The following is a 17,686-nucleotide window of genomic DNA, read 5'->3' on the forward strand; positions in this document are numbered from 1 at the left end:
CTGCAAACAGGGGTTAGAAAGCATCTAAGCATCTAGGAACAGAAATAAGAGAAATAAAAATATTTTGAAGTAGTGGGGAATCCTAGGAAAGGAGAAAATAATATTTTGAAGTAATGGCGTATCCTAGGAAAGAGAGTAGGTGATAAGAGAGAGGGAGAGAAAGAAAAGAAACAAAGAGAAGGGAAGGGAGACTAACCAAAGACAACTAGACTAACAAAGAGGGAAGAAAAGAAAAGAAGGTTTTTTTTTCCTTTTTCTGTAAGAAAAGCAGAACCGTGGGGTTTGGGGAAGAAGAAGAAGAAGATTTCTAGGAAAGAAACTAGGTATTTTTTGAGAAAAAAGAGAGTAGATCTTTGTAAAGGAGAGCAAGGGGAAGTTTTCTAGTGGGAAACAAGGGTGAAAGGAGGAGAGAGAGCTTACCTGGAGAGAGGGGAAAGAACCATTACAGCCAAGAGAGAGAGAGAGCAGCGTGAGCTTTTTCTAATTCTTTTCTTTCATTCCTTAATTGCCAAAAACGATTTTGATACAAGGTTTAAATAAAAAAAATTGATCCCTCACAACCCTACATGTTTAATTCCCAAAATAACCCCAACTTAAGTTGTAAATATAACCCAAACTCAAAATAATTCAAAATTGGGCCCAAATAAACTCTAGGCCCAGCCCATAAAGACTCAAACATGAAATTAAAATATTCCAATAGTAAACTACTACCCAACCCACTAAGACTAAGGAAAATAACATGACAAACTGCTTATGAGCAATGTTTCTCATCGAACCATAGGATCCTAGCAATCCGATAACCTCCGAACTCATCATCCATCCACATAGATTCTGTCGTGGGATGATCTCTATGTCGGCGTCGCCGGTAAACTCGGAACTGCTCACTGATGTCCTCATCAATTATTCATGGTGAACTATGTCCAAGAGCCCAGTCCTTTACAGCTTGGAATATATCATTCTTGTGGACATCCCCAACTTGGTGAATTGTTGCACACTACTTGATAGTAATGGTCTTGGTTGTATGATGAAGATTGGATGTACAAGAGGTTATCTGCCAAGGTGGTGGCACAGTTGAATTAGGTGCAGCTGGCTGGTGAATGGTGATCATCACACTAAATTTAGGGTTGCAACTCTTACCCTTACTCTGTGTTCTTCCCACTTCTGGGTGGATGTGAGAGCCTACCTTTGATCCTTCTTCCAGCACCAATAAAGGAGCTGGTCACTGGAAGATACAAGATCCTGGAAGTATTGGAGGTTGTGAAGGTTTCGGACAATCATGTCAACCTGTTCACGCTGTGAGGGGCATACTCTCATCCCTGCGACCATATCTCTATATCTTGTGATGAAGAAAGAAAAACTTTCTCCGAAGTCTTGCCTTAAGGTGTCCATCTCTACAGTGATCTTTATGTTGTATGCAAATTGTTTAGCAAATGCAATGGTTGTATCGTCCTAAGTCCTGTATTGAGTAAGATCCAATCACATGAGCTATCATGGAGCAGACCCCGAAAACCTAAGGAAGAATATTTAACCCATCTTCTTATTAAAGAAACCCTAAATAGTCACCAAACTAAAGTATGTTGAGATGGGAATTTGGAGAGCTGCACCCGTCAAACTTATCTTAGAGCCACTTAAACTTATGTGAAGTTCTCAGGTTAAGGAATGAACATATCCCCTCAAGGAAAATTGTAGCTTCTCAATCTTTTTCCTATCTAGGACTCTTAGCAGCTTAAACCCAACTAAACTATTCCCAAGTATCCTACCCAAATCTAGCATCTACTTAATAATGCCAATAAGATACTAATAAAATCTAAAATATCTAACAAGATCTCACTTGATCATTGTTCTAGGTATTGTAAAGTGAACACTAAGTAAGTTTCTTTCTTTCACCAAACATCTTCAATCTTTTTGATCATGAGCAAGCTGGCTGTGGGCCCACATCATCAGCTGTTCTTTCCTCAAAATCGGCAATCCATTAGCTGATAGTTCTAAGAAATTATTTCTCTTTGAATGAGCTATATTGATGTCAAACAAATTCCTCAAATATAAGTCGGTTAAGCTAAAAGTTGAGCCAAGATAGGCTGGTTTGATGGATTTCATTACATCCAGAATACAGGCTGAGAAAAAGAAGTCATGCGATAGGAGCTCCATCTCTAATCGTACTGCATCACTGGGGAGGATTCCTTTTTATCTCATATTCGTCTCCTTCTAGAGTCAACTTAGGGAGGACCCATGGGGTCACAATTATTGTCCTTGGTGTGATTAGGGCGCCTTTGTCATTGTCCCAATGAAGGTGCTAAAGTTATGCTGGTTTGAGTTTGATTATATTTAAGAAGTTAGACCATTATTTGTCTGATCAGTTATTTCCGTCAGTGACTGGTCTATTCGAGGGTCCATTTAATATCTTGATGTTCTTTCTCTGCTGAATCCTGAAAAAATGGTAGCTGCTTTGCTACTTCTCGTCCTGGGGGAGTGGTTCAGTTGGATTGGAGAAATTGGATAAGAAAATCCAGCTGAAAGGAACAAAATAGGGCCGACCTGACTAGACTTGCAGTTCATTAAACCCAAGCTGGCAGCGGGCACTCTGCCTGACATGGAAATAACTTGTTTCCCGCAATGATTAATTCTGAAGATGAGTGTGAGATTAGGAAAGATATGAAAATACTCAGAGAGAGTTCAAACAAGTGGGTAGACCACCTAATGAAGTGTCGATTGTGAGGTTAACTATAAGGTGGTGGAGCTTAAAGGAGATCGGTTGAAGTCTTTCACTAATGAAGCAGTAAAACAAGGAAAGTGGTAATTTCAGGGGGGCACTAATACGATGTGGAATGAGTTGGGACACATATTAGGAAGGTGGCTAGAGATGTCATAGATGATCCAATAGAGAGACTTGGTGAATGGTGAGGTTCAAGCAGCTATTGAGAATAAGAAAACTAGCTTTAAAACATGGAAAATGATTAGGGATGTGAGATCCTACAAAGGAATGAGTTGGATAGAAATGAAGGTAAGGAACTTATTGGAAAAGCAAGGGAGAAGAATATGAAGATACATATAATAAGGGAAGCACAATGAAGGGGAAAAAGCTATTTATAAGATGGCTAAAATGAGGGGTAAGAAGAGTAGAGATTTTGACCATGTTAGATGTATAAAAAACGAAGATGGTAAAGAACTAGTACGTGATGAGGACATCAAGAAGAAACAAGAAGTCTATTTCTCTAGCCTATAAACAAATATACTTCAAGTATCTTTTTACTTGAAAATAAACTATTCGCCATGGCACCAATTTTCAAACATATATACAGAGAATTACAATGTCCATAGTAAAAGAAGCCCTAAGGAAGATGAAAATAGGCAAGGCATAATGTCCTGATGAAAACCTAATGAAAGTGAAGAGCTTAGGAACCCATGGGCTAGCTTGGCTAACTAAGTTGTTTAATAAGATTATAATTACAAGGAAAATGCTGGATGAATAAATGAGAAGCATTGTGGCCCCAAAGCTGTTTTTAACTATAGAGGCATAAAATTGATGACTCCTACTACCAAATTACGGGAGAGTAATTGAAACCTATTTGAGACAAGAAACTACTATAATAGAGAACCAATATGGTTTTAAGATGGGAAGATCCATAAAATAAGATATTTACCTTATTAGGAGAATTATGGAAAGGTATAGAGAGTTCAAAAAGGATATCCATATAATTTTTATTCACCTAAAAAAGGCCTATGATAGAGTCCCTAGAGAGTTAATTTGGGAAGTACTAGAGAAGAGAAATGTTGCAAGTAGATATGTAGACATAGTTAAAGATATGTATGATGGTTTAGTGACAAGTATAAGAATGGTGGAGGGACAAGGTGGTGAATTCCCAATTACACTTGGGCTATATTAACGATCAGGTTTAAGCCCATACTAGTTTGCACTTATAATGGATGATTTAACCAATGACATTCAAGATGAGGTTTCTCGGTATATGCTTTTTGTTGATGATATTGTTTTTGTAGATGAGACATAAGCAGAGATTGACACCAAATTAAAGTCATGGAGAGCAACTTTGGAATCAAGAGGCTTTATACTAAGTAAAATTAAGATGGAATATCAAATGTGTAACTTTGGTCTTGATTGGACGGGTGATGAGGTGGTGAAACTTTATGAGAAGGAGCTCCATAGAGCATTTAATTTAGGTACCTTTATATCAATCATAAATGAAGAAGGTTGTATAAAGGATGACATTTCCCGAATAATTAAAGTAGAGTGGATTAAGTGGAGGGGTGTGTCCAAGGTTTTGTGTGATCAATGTATTCCTTTGATGTTCAAAGGAAAATTCTCTAGGCCCGTTGCACGACCAACTATGTTGTATGGTGGAGTGTTGGCTTGTGAAGAAGCATCATATAAATAAACTCAATGTAGTAGAAATGAGGATGCTAAGATGGATAAGTGGCGAAACTAGGAAGGATATATGAGAGTTGGCTTGTAGTAGCTCCGATAAATGATAGGCTACAAGAACGTCAGTTAAGGTGGCACAACCACGTTCAACGGAGGCCTTTTAAATACCCTTATATGGAGAAGTGATTTTGTCCAGATCAGATGAACTAGAAGAGTTAGGAGTAGACCTAAATAACCTTATGAGAAGTGTTGAGAAAAGATATGCTTTGCTTTGGCCTTGTATGTAGTATGCCATCAAATAGAGCTGATTGGAAGGTAGGGATCCATGTATCCAACTCCATTCAGTTGGGACAAGGCTTCTTGTTGTTGTACCTTGATCATGAACCTATGGCAAAAGATTACTTTTTCGTTAGCCTTCTTTGTCGATAGAGAGGAAGCTTGTTCGAGTTAGGTCGGGCGTTTCAAGAGTTATCTCACTCATTATATTGGTTAAAGGAATCCGTTGACAATAACTATGTGTCTAATAGGATTTCCCATAAAGATTTCTTTGGGTCTGAATATTAACCAGAGAGTGTGTTTTCATTTAGGTATTACATTGGAATATATAAATATATCATCATTTTAGGTATAAATTTCACTTATGAAGAAAAATCATATTATCATTTTAAAAATTCAAATTGAAATTTAATGACATAAACAAGTGATTTTAAGAAAACTCCTATAGTCATATTTACAACAGTTCTAACACTATAAGGAGGGTTTAAAGTATCGGCTAAGTCAAGACAAGATGGGCTGATGTCTTGATATGGCAAGTCATGGAGGCAACACATGTTGACACATGGTGCAATACAATATGATACAACAGACAATACAGTAGATACATTGCAATATAAGCATATTGTTTAATAGAAAAATTAGATTGTACCTTAATATCTTTCACAATATATATCAGCCAATACATGTCAATATGTATTTCTTAGTAAAAATGGGAAATTCCAGAATGTCACGGTACATAATAAACCGTATTGACATGTATTAGCATGTGTCAACATGTATCTGCTAACTTGAAATCCTAGTTTTTTTGGTTATGTTTCTCATAACAAATATGGAAAACAAGCTTCACATTTGGGTTGGATTAGACTTGTCATTCACTTCTATTTTTCACTGTCAGAATTTTTTTTACAAATTAGGTAGATTAGATTGTATTTATTTGAAACTCTCTTATCACATCAATCTACCCTTGTCCCAACACATGGTATGTCATGGAGCACCAAACATCATTGGATACTATGATGTGGGAACTTATCAAATGTGTAAACCATTTAATTAGTGGATAATACCTTATGTTTCTAGGTTTTCAATTATTGCATCATCTGTTTAGATCAAATAGAAATTGTAGGTGGCATCAACCACCCTAAATATTTAACCAGAGAAGCTTATTCTGCTTGCTATAAAATACAAGAATATGAGAAGTAAATATATTTAAAATTAAAGGTGTTCTTAGTCAGAAATTTATTTAGGGATTAAGTCTAATCAAGAACCCCTCATGAAAAGCAAATGTAGAACATAAACATAAAGAAGAGTTTCGATATGGCTTTGAACCTCCCCAAAACTCTTCATGGTATTAGAAGCAGCAATATAGATAAGGAGCTTCATCTTTGATAGCTAACAACAACCTCAGTTTAGCACATTTGTCTTAAATGTATAATATTTTTCTTTTTAGTGTTTTTGCATGTTAGTGACTATTGTCTGTATCTATTATTTTTTGTTTAAATTTGTTCATTTCCATGTAATTTTGCACCTAATATGTATCTGCAAGATGATATGATACAAACAAAACATCTCTTAAAATTATCCAACCAATATGCAACACTTTAGACCTTGATTACAACAGTAGCATATAGAGGGGATTTTGGGAAACTATCTATCTGGCCTAGAGGACCTAGCTTAGTGAGTTGGATGGAGTTTTGGTGCCTCTATAATAATTCTTGCAGAATTTGACTTGGGCATATTTTGGTCATTTCTAGGTGTTATTCCCTGGAACCCTCTTTGATGTGAACCAGAATCAAAGCCACAATAGAGCCTAGGGTGATAGCACCATATCCTATGGCCCTTTGGTACGACCAGGGTATTTTGGTAATTTTGTAATTTTTCAGTTGAATCAACATACAATTTCATTAGGTCCAATATGTTTGTGGAACCCTAGATCTACATTTATTTTTGAATTTGAAACTATTTGTCTAGTTATTGAAGTGTCAGTTAGGTTGGGATTCCGAAGTAGTAAGGGGAGCCCCTAGTTGCAGTCTACTTCCTACAAGGATTCCATACCTACTTTTGTTTTTCAATTTGGATCCTTTTAGGGTAAGATATGAAAGAGTCCTTGTATGAGTATGAGTCTTTAATCAAAGTAGGAGTCCTAGTTTGATTTTTGATTTTTGATTTTTGATTTTTCCCCCTGAAGTTGAGTCCTAGTGTGAGTTCCTTCTGAAGGCTATAAATAAGCCTCTCTAGGTTGTTAAAATTCAGATTATGGGTATTGAATGAAATTGACTTTTGAGGGAGAAAAAGTTGGAGTCATGGGTTCCATAGAGGGGGACTTGTAGGCTGTAGCTACTGTTTAAGGGAGTTTTCTGCAGATTTGTAGAATTCCAGCTTCCATCTTCCTCCACTATTAAGTACATTAAACCCAACCCAGACCCTAGCCTTCTCTCTTCCTTCTCTCCCATCCGCAAGCTCCATCCCCATCCCCAAACCCTACCCTACAACCAGTAAGACCAGCCTCCCCCATCGTAAATCATCCCTCCCCCTTCCCTACTGTGCAGCAGCCCCCTATCCCCTCCCTCAGATCTAATCCCTTAACCCCCTCCCTTCCCCGACCCTAGGTTATCAATCCCAGTCCCTCTCTTCTTTTCCTTCTTCTTCTTCTTCCTTTAGCTTGCAGCAGCTTAGAATTTTCCAGAAAAATCAAAATAAGAAATTTTACCTAATCTAAAACCCTCGGTTTCCCTTAACCAATACCCGAACTAGACTCCCCTCCCCCTACCAACCTTTGATTCTCAATTCAGCCCCTCCCTTCCCCCGAACCCTAGAAATCCCTACTCTTCATCCTCTTCATTAGAAACCCCAAAACCCTAAAATTTCAAATTCCTAATTCTCTTCAACTCTTCTAGGATCACCTTTCCTCAACCCCAAGAAACACCCGACCCCACCCCTAGTTCAAACCCTAGAAACCCTAGAATTTAAGAAACACTAATGTCCTAAACCCTAGCAAGGTTTCAGTTGGATTGGATAGCCCAAACTTCTACACCCTAGTAGAACCTAACCTACCGCGTTCCCAGCTCTAGAACCCCCTACCCAGCCCAATTCCGTCATCCGTAGGGTATTGCAGACCCTAGATAGCTGCTGATTCACTTGAAGAGGATCATGAGGGGGACTTTGACCTAGGGCTTGTATCAATCATTAAACCCTAGATCCTGGTTCACATCACTCTTTCTCATACCGTTTGTCGTTCCCTTTTTCTTTTCTTCTTCTGGCCTTCTATTTATAGGCATTGAAGGGGTGGAAATTCACAGGTAAGCGAAGAAGTGATATTTTTGCCAAAGTAAGCCTGATTCTCACCAGAAAATGACCCTTTTACTAGGGGATTTGGCTACACACCAGAGAAAAGAGGGAAATTCTAGCTGGTGAAATGCCTGGTTTGCTGGTAAGTTCTTATAGACTTGAATACCTTTTTTTCTTTTTTGAAAAACTTCCATGAGTGACCTCTCCTAAATCCTAATCTAGTTGTTTGAATTGGACACAACTACCTATGGAAAGGTTTTCATGTGTACTACTTGATGGCTCTATCATCAGAAGTAAACTAGAGATCAAGTTAAAGATGTTCCATGTGGGAGACTGTAATGTGATTATTTGAAAGATATATTTGCTAGTCATACCTTTTTGGATGGGTACGCCCAACTTTGTTTGAAAGGGTTGGTGAAGAGTGTAGAAATTTGGTGGATACAAAACCCCACTTGAAATCAACCACTAACCGAAACAGTTTCGCCAAGTATTTTGGTTCCGTGCCTGGTTTCATCCAAACCTGGAAATATGCTTTTAAGATGTGGTATGTTTCTTCTAGGAAATCTACTCAGCTGATTATGCAATCTTTTTCTATAACAGGCTGTTGGTGATGCTTTCAATGAAGGTTTGTACGAAATGCAAGCTCGAATGAGGGATATTCCTTTACTCGAATCAAGACCTAAACACCATATGTGGAGAATGACAGCAAAGGAAGCCTGCAGGAATCAAAAGGTCAGTTCCATAAGAATGCTTTCAGATTGCTCCTTGTTCTTCAATCTTCCTGTTATTCTGCTTTCCCACTTACAGCTAGTTTCACTTCTTGTTTGATAGGTTGTGTACTTCCCTCGTGTTGTCAAAGTTGCTGATGTAGTTTCCATCTTGAGAAGCAGCAAGCATAATGGCTTTCCTGTGAGTTACACATGTTCTTTACATATCACAAATTACACACACACACACACACACAGAGACTGCATCAGTGACACATAGACATGTCAACCTATATCAAAATTATTTGTCTGATCTCAGTTAACTTGCTTATGTTTCTTGTAACATTGAATCTAGGTAGTAGATCGACCAGGGAATGGAGAGACACTCATTATTGGTCTCATACTTCGTAGGTAGAAATTGCTGCTATTAATTTGTTGGATTTGTCATTGATCAAATATATGCCCACAAATTTTTGCATTTTTTGAATAACACTGAGCATGGGCAATTGGTTTTTGATGCAGTCATTTATTCATACTTCTTCAGTTTAAAGTTGATTTCCAGCATAGCCCTTTTCCATGTGATATAAGAGGTGGATCCATGCCAAACAGGTATGCGGTGGTTCATATTAATCTTAGTCCTGCCTTGTTCAGTTCCAGAGGTCAATGAATTAGCCAAATTCCACAGGTGTGGCACCAGCGAATTTATGAAACCTGTCTCCAGTAAAAGAATGTCCCTAGATAAGATTCATCTAAGTCCTGATGAATTGGAAATGCACATAGATCTTGCTCCTTTTCTGAACCCCTGCCCATACATTGTCCCTGAAGATATGTCTTTGACAAAGGTGAGCATCTCCCATGCATTTAACAAATAATTTGCTCTTTATTTGATTGCTATTGCCACTACAATTATAGACATTTCTATTCTCACCTGTTATCGGTGGTACAGGTGTATAATCTGTTCCGCCAACTGGGATTGAGACACATATTTGTTATCCCTCGCCCTTCTCAAGTTATTGGTCTGATTACTAGAAAAGATTTGTTAATTGAGGTACCTAACCTGAAAATTCTTATTCTCTGTTCTCGCACAATATCGTCCATTGTGCTTGATGAAGTTTACTGGCGGTTTGTAGGAAAAAGAAGATCCAGCCACTATGGAGCTCCAATCAACTAGTGTAAGGTCTGATATTACTCAAAAAGAGGATCCAGCCACTGTGGACCAATGGTATATCTCTTCAGTATCTTTGCTACTCATGTTATGTCGGATATATCTCAAATTATCATGTACTATTATGCTTTTAAACTATTATATATCAGTTCGGTGATTTTAAGAGACTTTTCATTGTGTATCATATCATATCGTTGATACATATCAACGGGTGCAGAATAAGATGGAAATGGTCCAATTTGAACAGAAAACAATAGAGGTATAGCCAATAAACAGTCATTTAAACATGCATGAATTGTTAAGAAGAAGAATACTATGTATTTAACATATGCTCGTTAAACTAGTAAGTATGCAACTGATGTAAGTTATCAAACCTGAGGTTTCTTACATGCATTACTGCTTCTAATCTCATGAAGACTGTTGTGGAAGTTCAAAGCCATATGTTAAATCTTCTTGAAGAGACACCAAGAGGATGTTGTGTACTTTTTGAACATTCATATATTATTGACCCCAGTTATAGAATTGATGGAAGTTTGATTCTCATTCACAGGAGAATCTCGTGTACTGCTCTAGAGTAGCCAATTTGGTACACTGCTAACTTGTGGTTGTGCCTCACCATATCCATAAGCATAATAATTTCCGTAATTGGAAGAATCACTATTATGGATAGTGGGTTCAAACCATGGCTTGAGGGAACACCACACCATCTGAACCATGGTTGTCAATCCGTCCGCCTAGGCGGCAAAGCAGTTTTTCAACCACTTTGTTTTGAACCGCTTAATTGACACCTAATTTGCAAAGAAACTCCAAAGCCCAAAGTGACATAGAACCTATTTTTTGCTCTGGGGATGCTGCCCCCACACCCCGGCCAGGGCCCCTATGCCCGTTGGCAAAAGAATGTGAAGCATAAGCCATACTCAACATCAAGAATCAATGAATCAGTAAATGCCTAGGCGGACGCTTTGACAACCATGGTTTGATGAGATGAATTTATGTTTGTGTTTTTTTTTTAATAATTTTTCATAATTATGATTCTTGAATGCTTTTTTTTTGGGATGAATGAGACTATTGAATATTTTTTTTATCTTATTATAGAAAGTAGTTGTATTGAAAATTTTTGACCCAACCGCTTTGGTGGCCTTATTGCCACCTAGGCACCGCTTTATGGCCTAGGCGGAGCCCCAATCTCTCTTGCCGCCTTGACATCCATGATTTGAACTCAAAGTAAGTGACCCCCATTCCACTCATATCATCCCACATGGCCGGGTTGGGAGCACTTACTCTTTTTCTTGCATGTCCTAATAGCATGATCATAATCTTGGGTTGCATGTGTAACCTTGCTTCACATGTGAATTGCATCCAATCAACACCAGAAGGTCCACCACCGTCACTACCACCAGCAGGTCTAGTGACATCATACACACCACCGCCACCATTGCCACCAATGCCTCCATCACCATCACCAATCATCACTGCCATATTAACTTTGCTGAAGTTTTCCATATTTGTGACATAACCTTGTGCTCTTAATCAAACTCTCATCAATATCCTCTTTCTTTAACATCACATTAGGATCTTGTGAATATGATGGTGCTTGTGTTTCATCTTTGTCAAGCTGTCTAATGATGCTTTCTATGATTGGATCAAGGTTGGTGTACTAGCAATCCCTCAGTTAGTTGATCCATCACCAACACATTATAGATGTCAGCTATACATGCTTAACTGGGTCTTCATTAAGGAAGCAACCAAGGTTGATTGGGTTCACATCTACTCGATCCCCTTTTATCTACATCTCCAATTATTTTATCTTCGACTTCATGTTATAATAAACATATACTAACGGATGCAATATCAATAGATTGATTCAACTGGTTTCGGTCCAACCAAAAGAGAACCAGTCCAATGAGATTTGGTCCAACAAGAGTTGGACTTTATTAAATAAATTGGTTTAGTTTTAAATTTTAGTCTTTTAATTGTTTTAATATTCCCATGTAGGAGTCAGTTAGTATTTGATCTGAATTGTGTTTAGTTTCATATTTCAACCAGGATTATGTTTCTTCTTTTACATAACTTGTATTAGGATGCAGTTTCAGGTTGAAGAGAAGGTACTGAGAGATAACCAAGTGTGAGTGTTATTTGATTGTGAGACTTCCTTCCTGTGCCTCTACTACCCACTTCTTCCTCTTCCTATTCTTCTAATTCCCCTCCCATGAAAGCCCACCATAGCAGGCCAATTCCAGGTCTGCACCATCTATAATCAGAGCAAACATCCTCCCCTTCCCCATCATTCTTCTTCTTTCATGAACCTCTGTTTTAGATGCTGTTTGTGAACCAGTAACAGTAAACAAAACATAGGAGATCTCTCTCTGCAGCAACAGAAATCGAACCCCAATGGGAAGGTACCACCTCTCAAAATGTAAGCTTTACAAGCTGTTGAAGTATATACACTTGGGCTATTTACTGTTCATGACACTATTCACGTGAACAGTAAAAAATCTGTTTTTACTGTTCACGGTACTGTTCACGTGAACAGTAACTTTGTTTGTACTGTTTACGTGAACAATATTATGCTATTGATGTTATTCTACTTTCTATTTCTAATGTTGGAGTCTTGCTACACAAGTTTTGGGAGTTTTTAGAAAGCATAGTTTATATTTTGGTGGTAGTTTCTATTTTCAGAACTTTCTATTTTAAGAGCTAGGAAGTTACTAAAGTTGTAATTTTTTTGTTTCCTTTTTCTAGAGGACAATTACTTGTCTCTCAAGTTGTATTAGATTCATTAGAAGCTATAAATAAAAGGGCTCTGTGATTCTAGACTCTTAAGCAAGAATCACAGGTCTCTTCTACTTGTTCTTCATCTCTCTTCTCTTCTTCTTCTTCTTCTCTCTTTTCTTTGTTCTAGTTCAGCTGTTGTTTTGATTATTTAATGCTTGTTTTCTAACACAAGCTTTTCTAGTCCTCGCAGTCATGGTCAATATTTCATGCCAAAAAAATAGTCATGGACAATACTCTCCTTACTTGAAGAGAAAAAGCAGAACTTATGACTTTGCATACTGTAAGAGATACATATTATGGCTTAATTTTTTCAGAAGGTCTGCTTTATACAAATATGACAATGTACTCAACTAGCTTGTGATTGATCGATAATTTATTAATTTTGAGAGCCTCTGCAAGTTTAATACCATTAATCTTGTGATTTCTCAAGTTTGGGTATGTTGGTGTTGTCCCTTGTTATCCATGGACCCTAAGTCTTTTTTTTTTGGGTTAAATAGTTAATCTGAAGACTTTAAGTTTAGAAGGCTTTAGAAAAATTATATCTTATGGATATCTTGGCTATAATGGCTGTTTGGAGAGCATTATACATCTTTATTTCATTTCTTTTTTCAATAGTTTTTTTTATCACTAGCCTTTTTTTGCAATTGTAGTGGTTAAGTAACTGAGGTAGGATGGTCAGCCCATGTTCCCTAATCTCCCTATATTTTATATGGCTGATTTTAAGGTTCGTGTTATTTACTGAAAGGGAATAGGGGTATCCTATTGAAGTGAACCAAATGATTTTAACCTTTTCTAGAAGCCTGGTGAGGAGAGGATAGAAATATTTTTCATGGGAGATTGTCCAGTCAATCCAAAGGAGTTGATGATTATGGCTTCAAAGATATACAGTCATAGGATGTGACATATTTCTTGGAAGATTCTTAGGGGCTTTGCTACATTACGGGATATAATAACTGAATCCGAAAATGGAATGAATGAGAGTGTTGGTATCAAGAGTCCAGACCAATCTTTCTGGGATTAGTTGAGCCTCTCTTTCTGTTGTTCTCATTTCCACTTTTTACTCGGCTAGTAAGTTAGAAATGAAAGACCTATTACTAAGGGAATTTTAACTTGAGGAAGTTGTTGTATGATGGATGTTTTAAGGCTTTACCTGATTTTAAATTTTCTTCATACTCCTTGGTAGAATGTTTCCCTTTGAATCTTATTTGGTGCCCTCCACACTTTTTGACTGTCAAGTTCAGCTATGCTTATTGAGATTCATGGATGTAATAAATATAAGGCTTTTTCGAGGGAGGTTAGTTTTAACTTGATACTTACGTTGCAGAGGGCAACAGAAAACTATACTTTCTCTTGTTGTGTCAATAACCTATTTTCCATGGTTTTGTTGTGCAATCTTCATTCTAGATTAGTCTTAGGCTCTTAGGGCTTCATTCATGCCAAGGACTCTCCATGATTTTTATCAGATTGTCATAACAGGAGCTATCCTTGGTCTTGAGTCCCAATTTTAGGCAATGTTGGTTCAATGATAATTTTGATATTCGAAGTAAAAGAAACACCAAGGATGATGAAACTAGGCAAGACATAAGGTCTTGATGAAATCCCAATAGAAGTATAGAAAAACTTAGGAACCCACAGGCTAGTTTGGTTGACTAAGTTGTTTAATAAGTTTATGAGCATAAGAAAAATGCCAGATGAATGGAGGAGAAGCATCGTGGTTCCAATTTACAAAGATAAAGGAGATACTCAAAGCTGTAATAACTATGGGGGCATTAAACTGATGAGCCATACTATGAAATTTGGGAAAGAGTAATTGAAACCCATTTGAGACACTTAACCACAATTATAGAGAACCCATTTGCATTTATGCCAGAAAGATCTACAACAGAGGCTATTTACCTAATTAGGAGACTTATGGAAAGGTATAGAGAGTGTAGGAAAGACCTTCATATGGTATTTATTGACTTAGAAAAAGCTTATGATAGAGTTCCTAGAGTGTTAATTTGGCAAGTACGAGAGAAAAGAAGTGTTGCAAGTAAATATGTAGACATAATCAAGGATATGTATAATGGTTCAATGACAAGTGTAAGAACAGTGGGGGGGACAAAGTAATGAATTCCCAATTATAGTTTGGCTACATCAATAATTGACTTTAAGCCCATATTTATTTGCACTTGTAATGGATGAATTAACCAAAGACATTCAAGACGAGGTCCCTTGGTGTATGCTTTTTGCTGATGATATTGTGTTGATAGATGGGACTCAAGTGGGGATCAATACCAAGTTAGAACATGGAGAGCAACTTTAGAATTAAGAGCCTTTAAACTAAGTAGAACGAAGACAATTAATCTAGTTTGTAACTTTAGCCAGGATCGGGTACACGATGAGGTGGTGAAACTTGACGATGAGGTGGTGATTGTTTTAAGTACTTGTGTTCAATCATAAACAAAAGAGGTGATATAGAAGAATGATGTTTCCCAAGAATTAAAATAGGGTGAATGAAGTGGAGAGATGTGTCTAGGGTCTTGTGTGATTGACGTATTCCATTAAAGCTTAAAGGAAAATTCTATAGGACCATTCGTTCGACCAACTATGATGTATGGTGCAGAGTGTTGGGCTGTTAAAAAGAATCATATAGATAAACTTAGTGTAGCAAAAATGAGGATGTTAAGATGGATGAGTGGCAAAACTAGGAAGGATGATATAATGAATGATTATATTAGAGTTGGTCAAGGAGTTGCTTCAATATGTGATAAGCTTCGAGAAAGTCGTTTGAGGTGGCACAACCACGTTCAACAGAAACCTATAAATGCCCCTGTATGGAAAAGTGATATATCAAATTGAAGGAATTAGAAGAGCTACGAGCATACCTGAGATAACCTTAAGAGAAGTGGTGAGGAAAGATATGCATGGCTGAGGCCTTGTATCTAGCATGACCTCAAATAGAACTGATTGGAAGGCAAGAATCCATGTAGCCGACCCCATTTAGTTGGGACAAGGCTTATTGTTGTTGTTGGTTCAATGATACTGCTGGCCTCTGCAAAGGAATTATTCAGGAATACATGTCCATCACATTTGAAGTCAATTAGTCATTTTTTTATTTTTCTCTCTGCTTCTGCCATCTGATGACTCCCTCTCAGGTAAGGCCATGTAAATTAGTCAAAAAAAGAGTAGTGTTGCCTAATTCTTTAACTTTGTTATCATGATTGCAATGTTTTGTCTGTCTTTGCTCTTCCTTGAACTAATGCAGTGCACAACCAGGTTTTCCCATTCTCTCAATGATGAATTAGCCAAGCATGGTGATAGGGACGCATATGGAAGTTGTGGCTTTTCCTTTGGTGATGCAAAAGTAGTGTTGCCAATTTTTTCTTCATTCAGCTGTTTTGTCATCATGGCTGCATTGCTTTCTTTTCTCAATGAACTTGATACGAACAGAATTTTCTTTTATTTCAACATTTTGATGTAACCATCACTTGCTATGAGTGGGCAAAATAAGTCAAGTATATCTGTTGCAATAACCCTAGAGAAGTTAAGAAGGTATTATTTTGGAACGTTGTTCATGGAAGTATCCCTTGTTGATTTCTTATTCAGAAACATATATTTGAGTAATATTGCAAAAGTCATGCAGCACTCATGACTTTGTGCCATGATGTATCCCGGTTATGTGACTTAACAAGTAGTAGTTGTGACTCTTGTGAGCAATTTAGCAGTTATTTCTTGTATTTTTCATCAGAATTCTGAGACATAAATCATGTTCTATCAGCATTTACCATGTGCATTTTCTTGGACATCATCTTATCAGTAGCAGGAACTTGCCGGTTGTTGAGGACATCATATGTTTCTCCTTCTGAATTCCGTTGATGTACTGTTTCCTTTATGTAGGCCATTCTAACTGCTTGATGCTTGCTTTTATTTTCTTTGGCAGACCACGTCAACATGACAGAGGAGTGCTTGGAAGGGATTCAGATGTAGAGCATCCACTTCTTGATGGTTTTCTGGTCCAAGACTGATGATCAGAGACACCATATGTACCTTATTCATTGTTATTTATTCAAGTTCCAGTCGTTCTACTATCGGTTCCTTCCCCATTTTGATTGCTGGGGGCTTTGATTACATATGATCATGTATTTTATCTAGTCAACAAACAGCAGCTGCAGGGCAGCACAGATGTCTAGGTAGGGCAGAGTTGAATGAAAAAGGAAATCATGGTGCGAGACCTTCACTTTTCCCGTCTTTTTTTTTTTTTTGGGTAAGTGGGTGGAAGAGGAAATGCATGAAAACCATGGTATACACTAGCTTTCATTATACTCATACCAGTGACTTGAAGATAGAAGTGAATTCACAAGGAGCTTTTGTTGATTGAAATTGGAATGAGAGAGAGAGAGCAGGGCAAAAGATTAGCTCAAGTCTGCTCAGTTCTTGGAGCTTGGGAGGTGAAAATTCGTAACCTTCATTTTCAAGTTTCTGTATTATTTTGAGATCCATTGATATTGATATTGATATCGAAAGAGTTAAGCTTGCTCCTCACATTTGATTGTTGGGATGCTGAGCTTTTCTGTAAATTGTTATTTCGCAAAATTCATCGATGGTTTACTTTGTGAAGACTTAAGAGATCTTCCATGAATAAGAAATTTGTAAATGAATCCTCTCTAGCAATGGTGGTTAGTTTGTCATCTCGCAATACTCTAGACCACTTGAGGGGAGCTCCGAGGGGGGGGGTCTGTGGGGTTCTCATTTTCCTTTGCTGGTTTACGGTAACAAGGCTTCATGGCTGCTGGGCTGGAGGCATTGGTGGCCCGTAGTAACTGCTGCTGGTTTGCCTCGACTATCCGCCAACTTGGGTGATGAGCATATGAAGACATGGGCAAGGTTGTTCTGGAGGAAGGCAAACAGTTGATGGTGAAGACGACTAACTCCCTTTTATCCCGCCGGTAGTGGCGAATGGAGTTGAGGAAGGTGTCCATAATCCAGCTTTTCTTGCACACGAGAGAGGTTGATCGGAATCAGCCTTGGTTGGGTATGTTCTTGGACCCAAAACTTCCTTCATGGCGATGAAGAAATTCGTCGAATCAAAGTGGTCCAATGTTGGCTACGTGGAAGTCT

At 37.8% G+C, this 17,686-nt stretch overlaps 1 protein-coding gene across 2 annotated transcripts in view; it reads left to right on the forward strand.

The window, feature by feature from the left end:
• Positions 1-17,257, forward strand: part of LOC149028529 (chloride channel protein CLC-d-like) — a 52,018-nt gene extending 34,761 nt beyond the window's left edge. For both annotated transcript variants that reach the window (XM_089137411.1, XM_089137418.1), the window contains 8 exons: positions 8,540-8,671; positions 8,771-8,848; positions 9,002-9,057; positions 9,169-9,255; positions 9,332-9,488; positions 9,593-9,694; positions 9,777-9,868; positions 16,509-17,257. In XM_089137411.1, coding sequence (XP_088993537.1) covers positions 8,540-8,671; positions 8,771-8,848; positions 9,002-9,057; positions 9,169-9,255; positions 9,332-9,488; positions 9,593-9,694; positions 9,777-9,868; position 16,509 — 705 coding nt within the window. In that variant the 3' untranslated portion in view covers positions 16,510-17,257. The remainder of the gene's footprint in view (positions 1-8,539; positions 8,672-8,770; positions 8,849-9,001; positions 9,058-9,168; positions 9,256-9,331; positions 9,489-9,592; positions 9,695-9,776; positions 9,869-16,508) is intronic.
• The last annotated feature ends 429 nt before the right edge of the window (positions 17,258-17,686 follow it).

Source organism: Hakea prostrata, chromosome 1 (assembly GCF_041222555.1).
Source record: "Hakea prostrata isolate BN-2017 chromosome 1, UWA_Hpros_2, whole genome shotgun sequence".
Taxonomy (NCBI): domain Eukaryota; kingdom Viridiplantae; phylum Streptophyta; class Magnoliopsida; order Proteales; family Proteaceae; genus Hakea; species Hakea prostrata.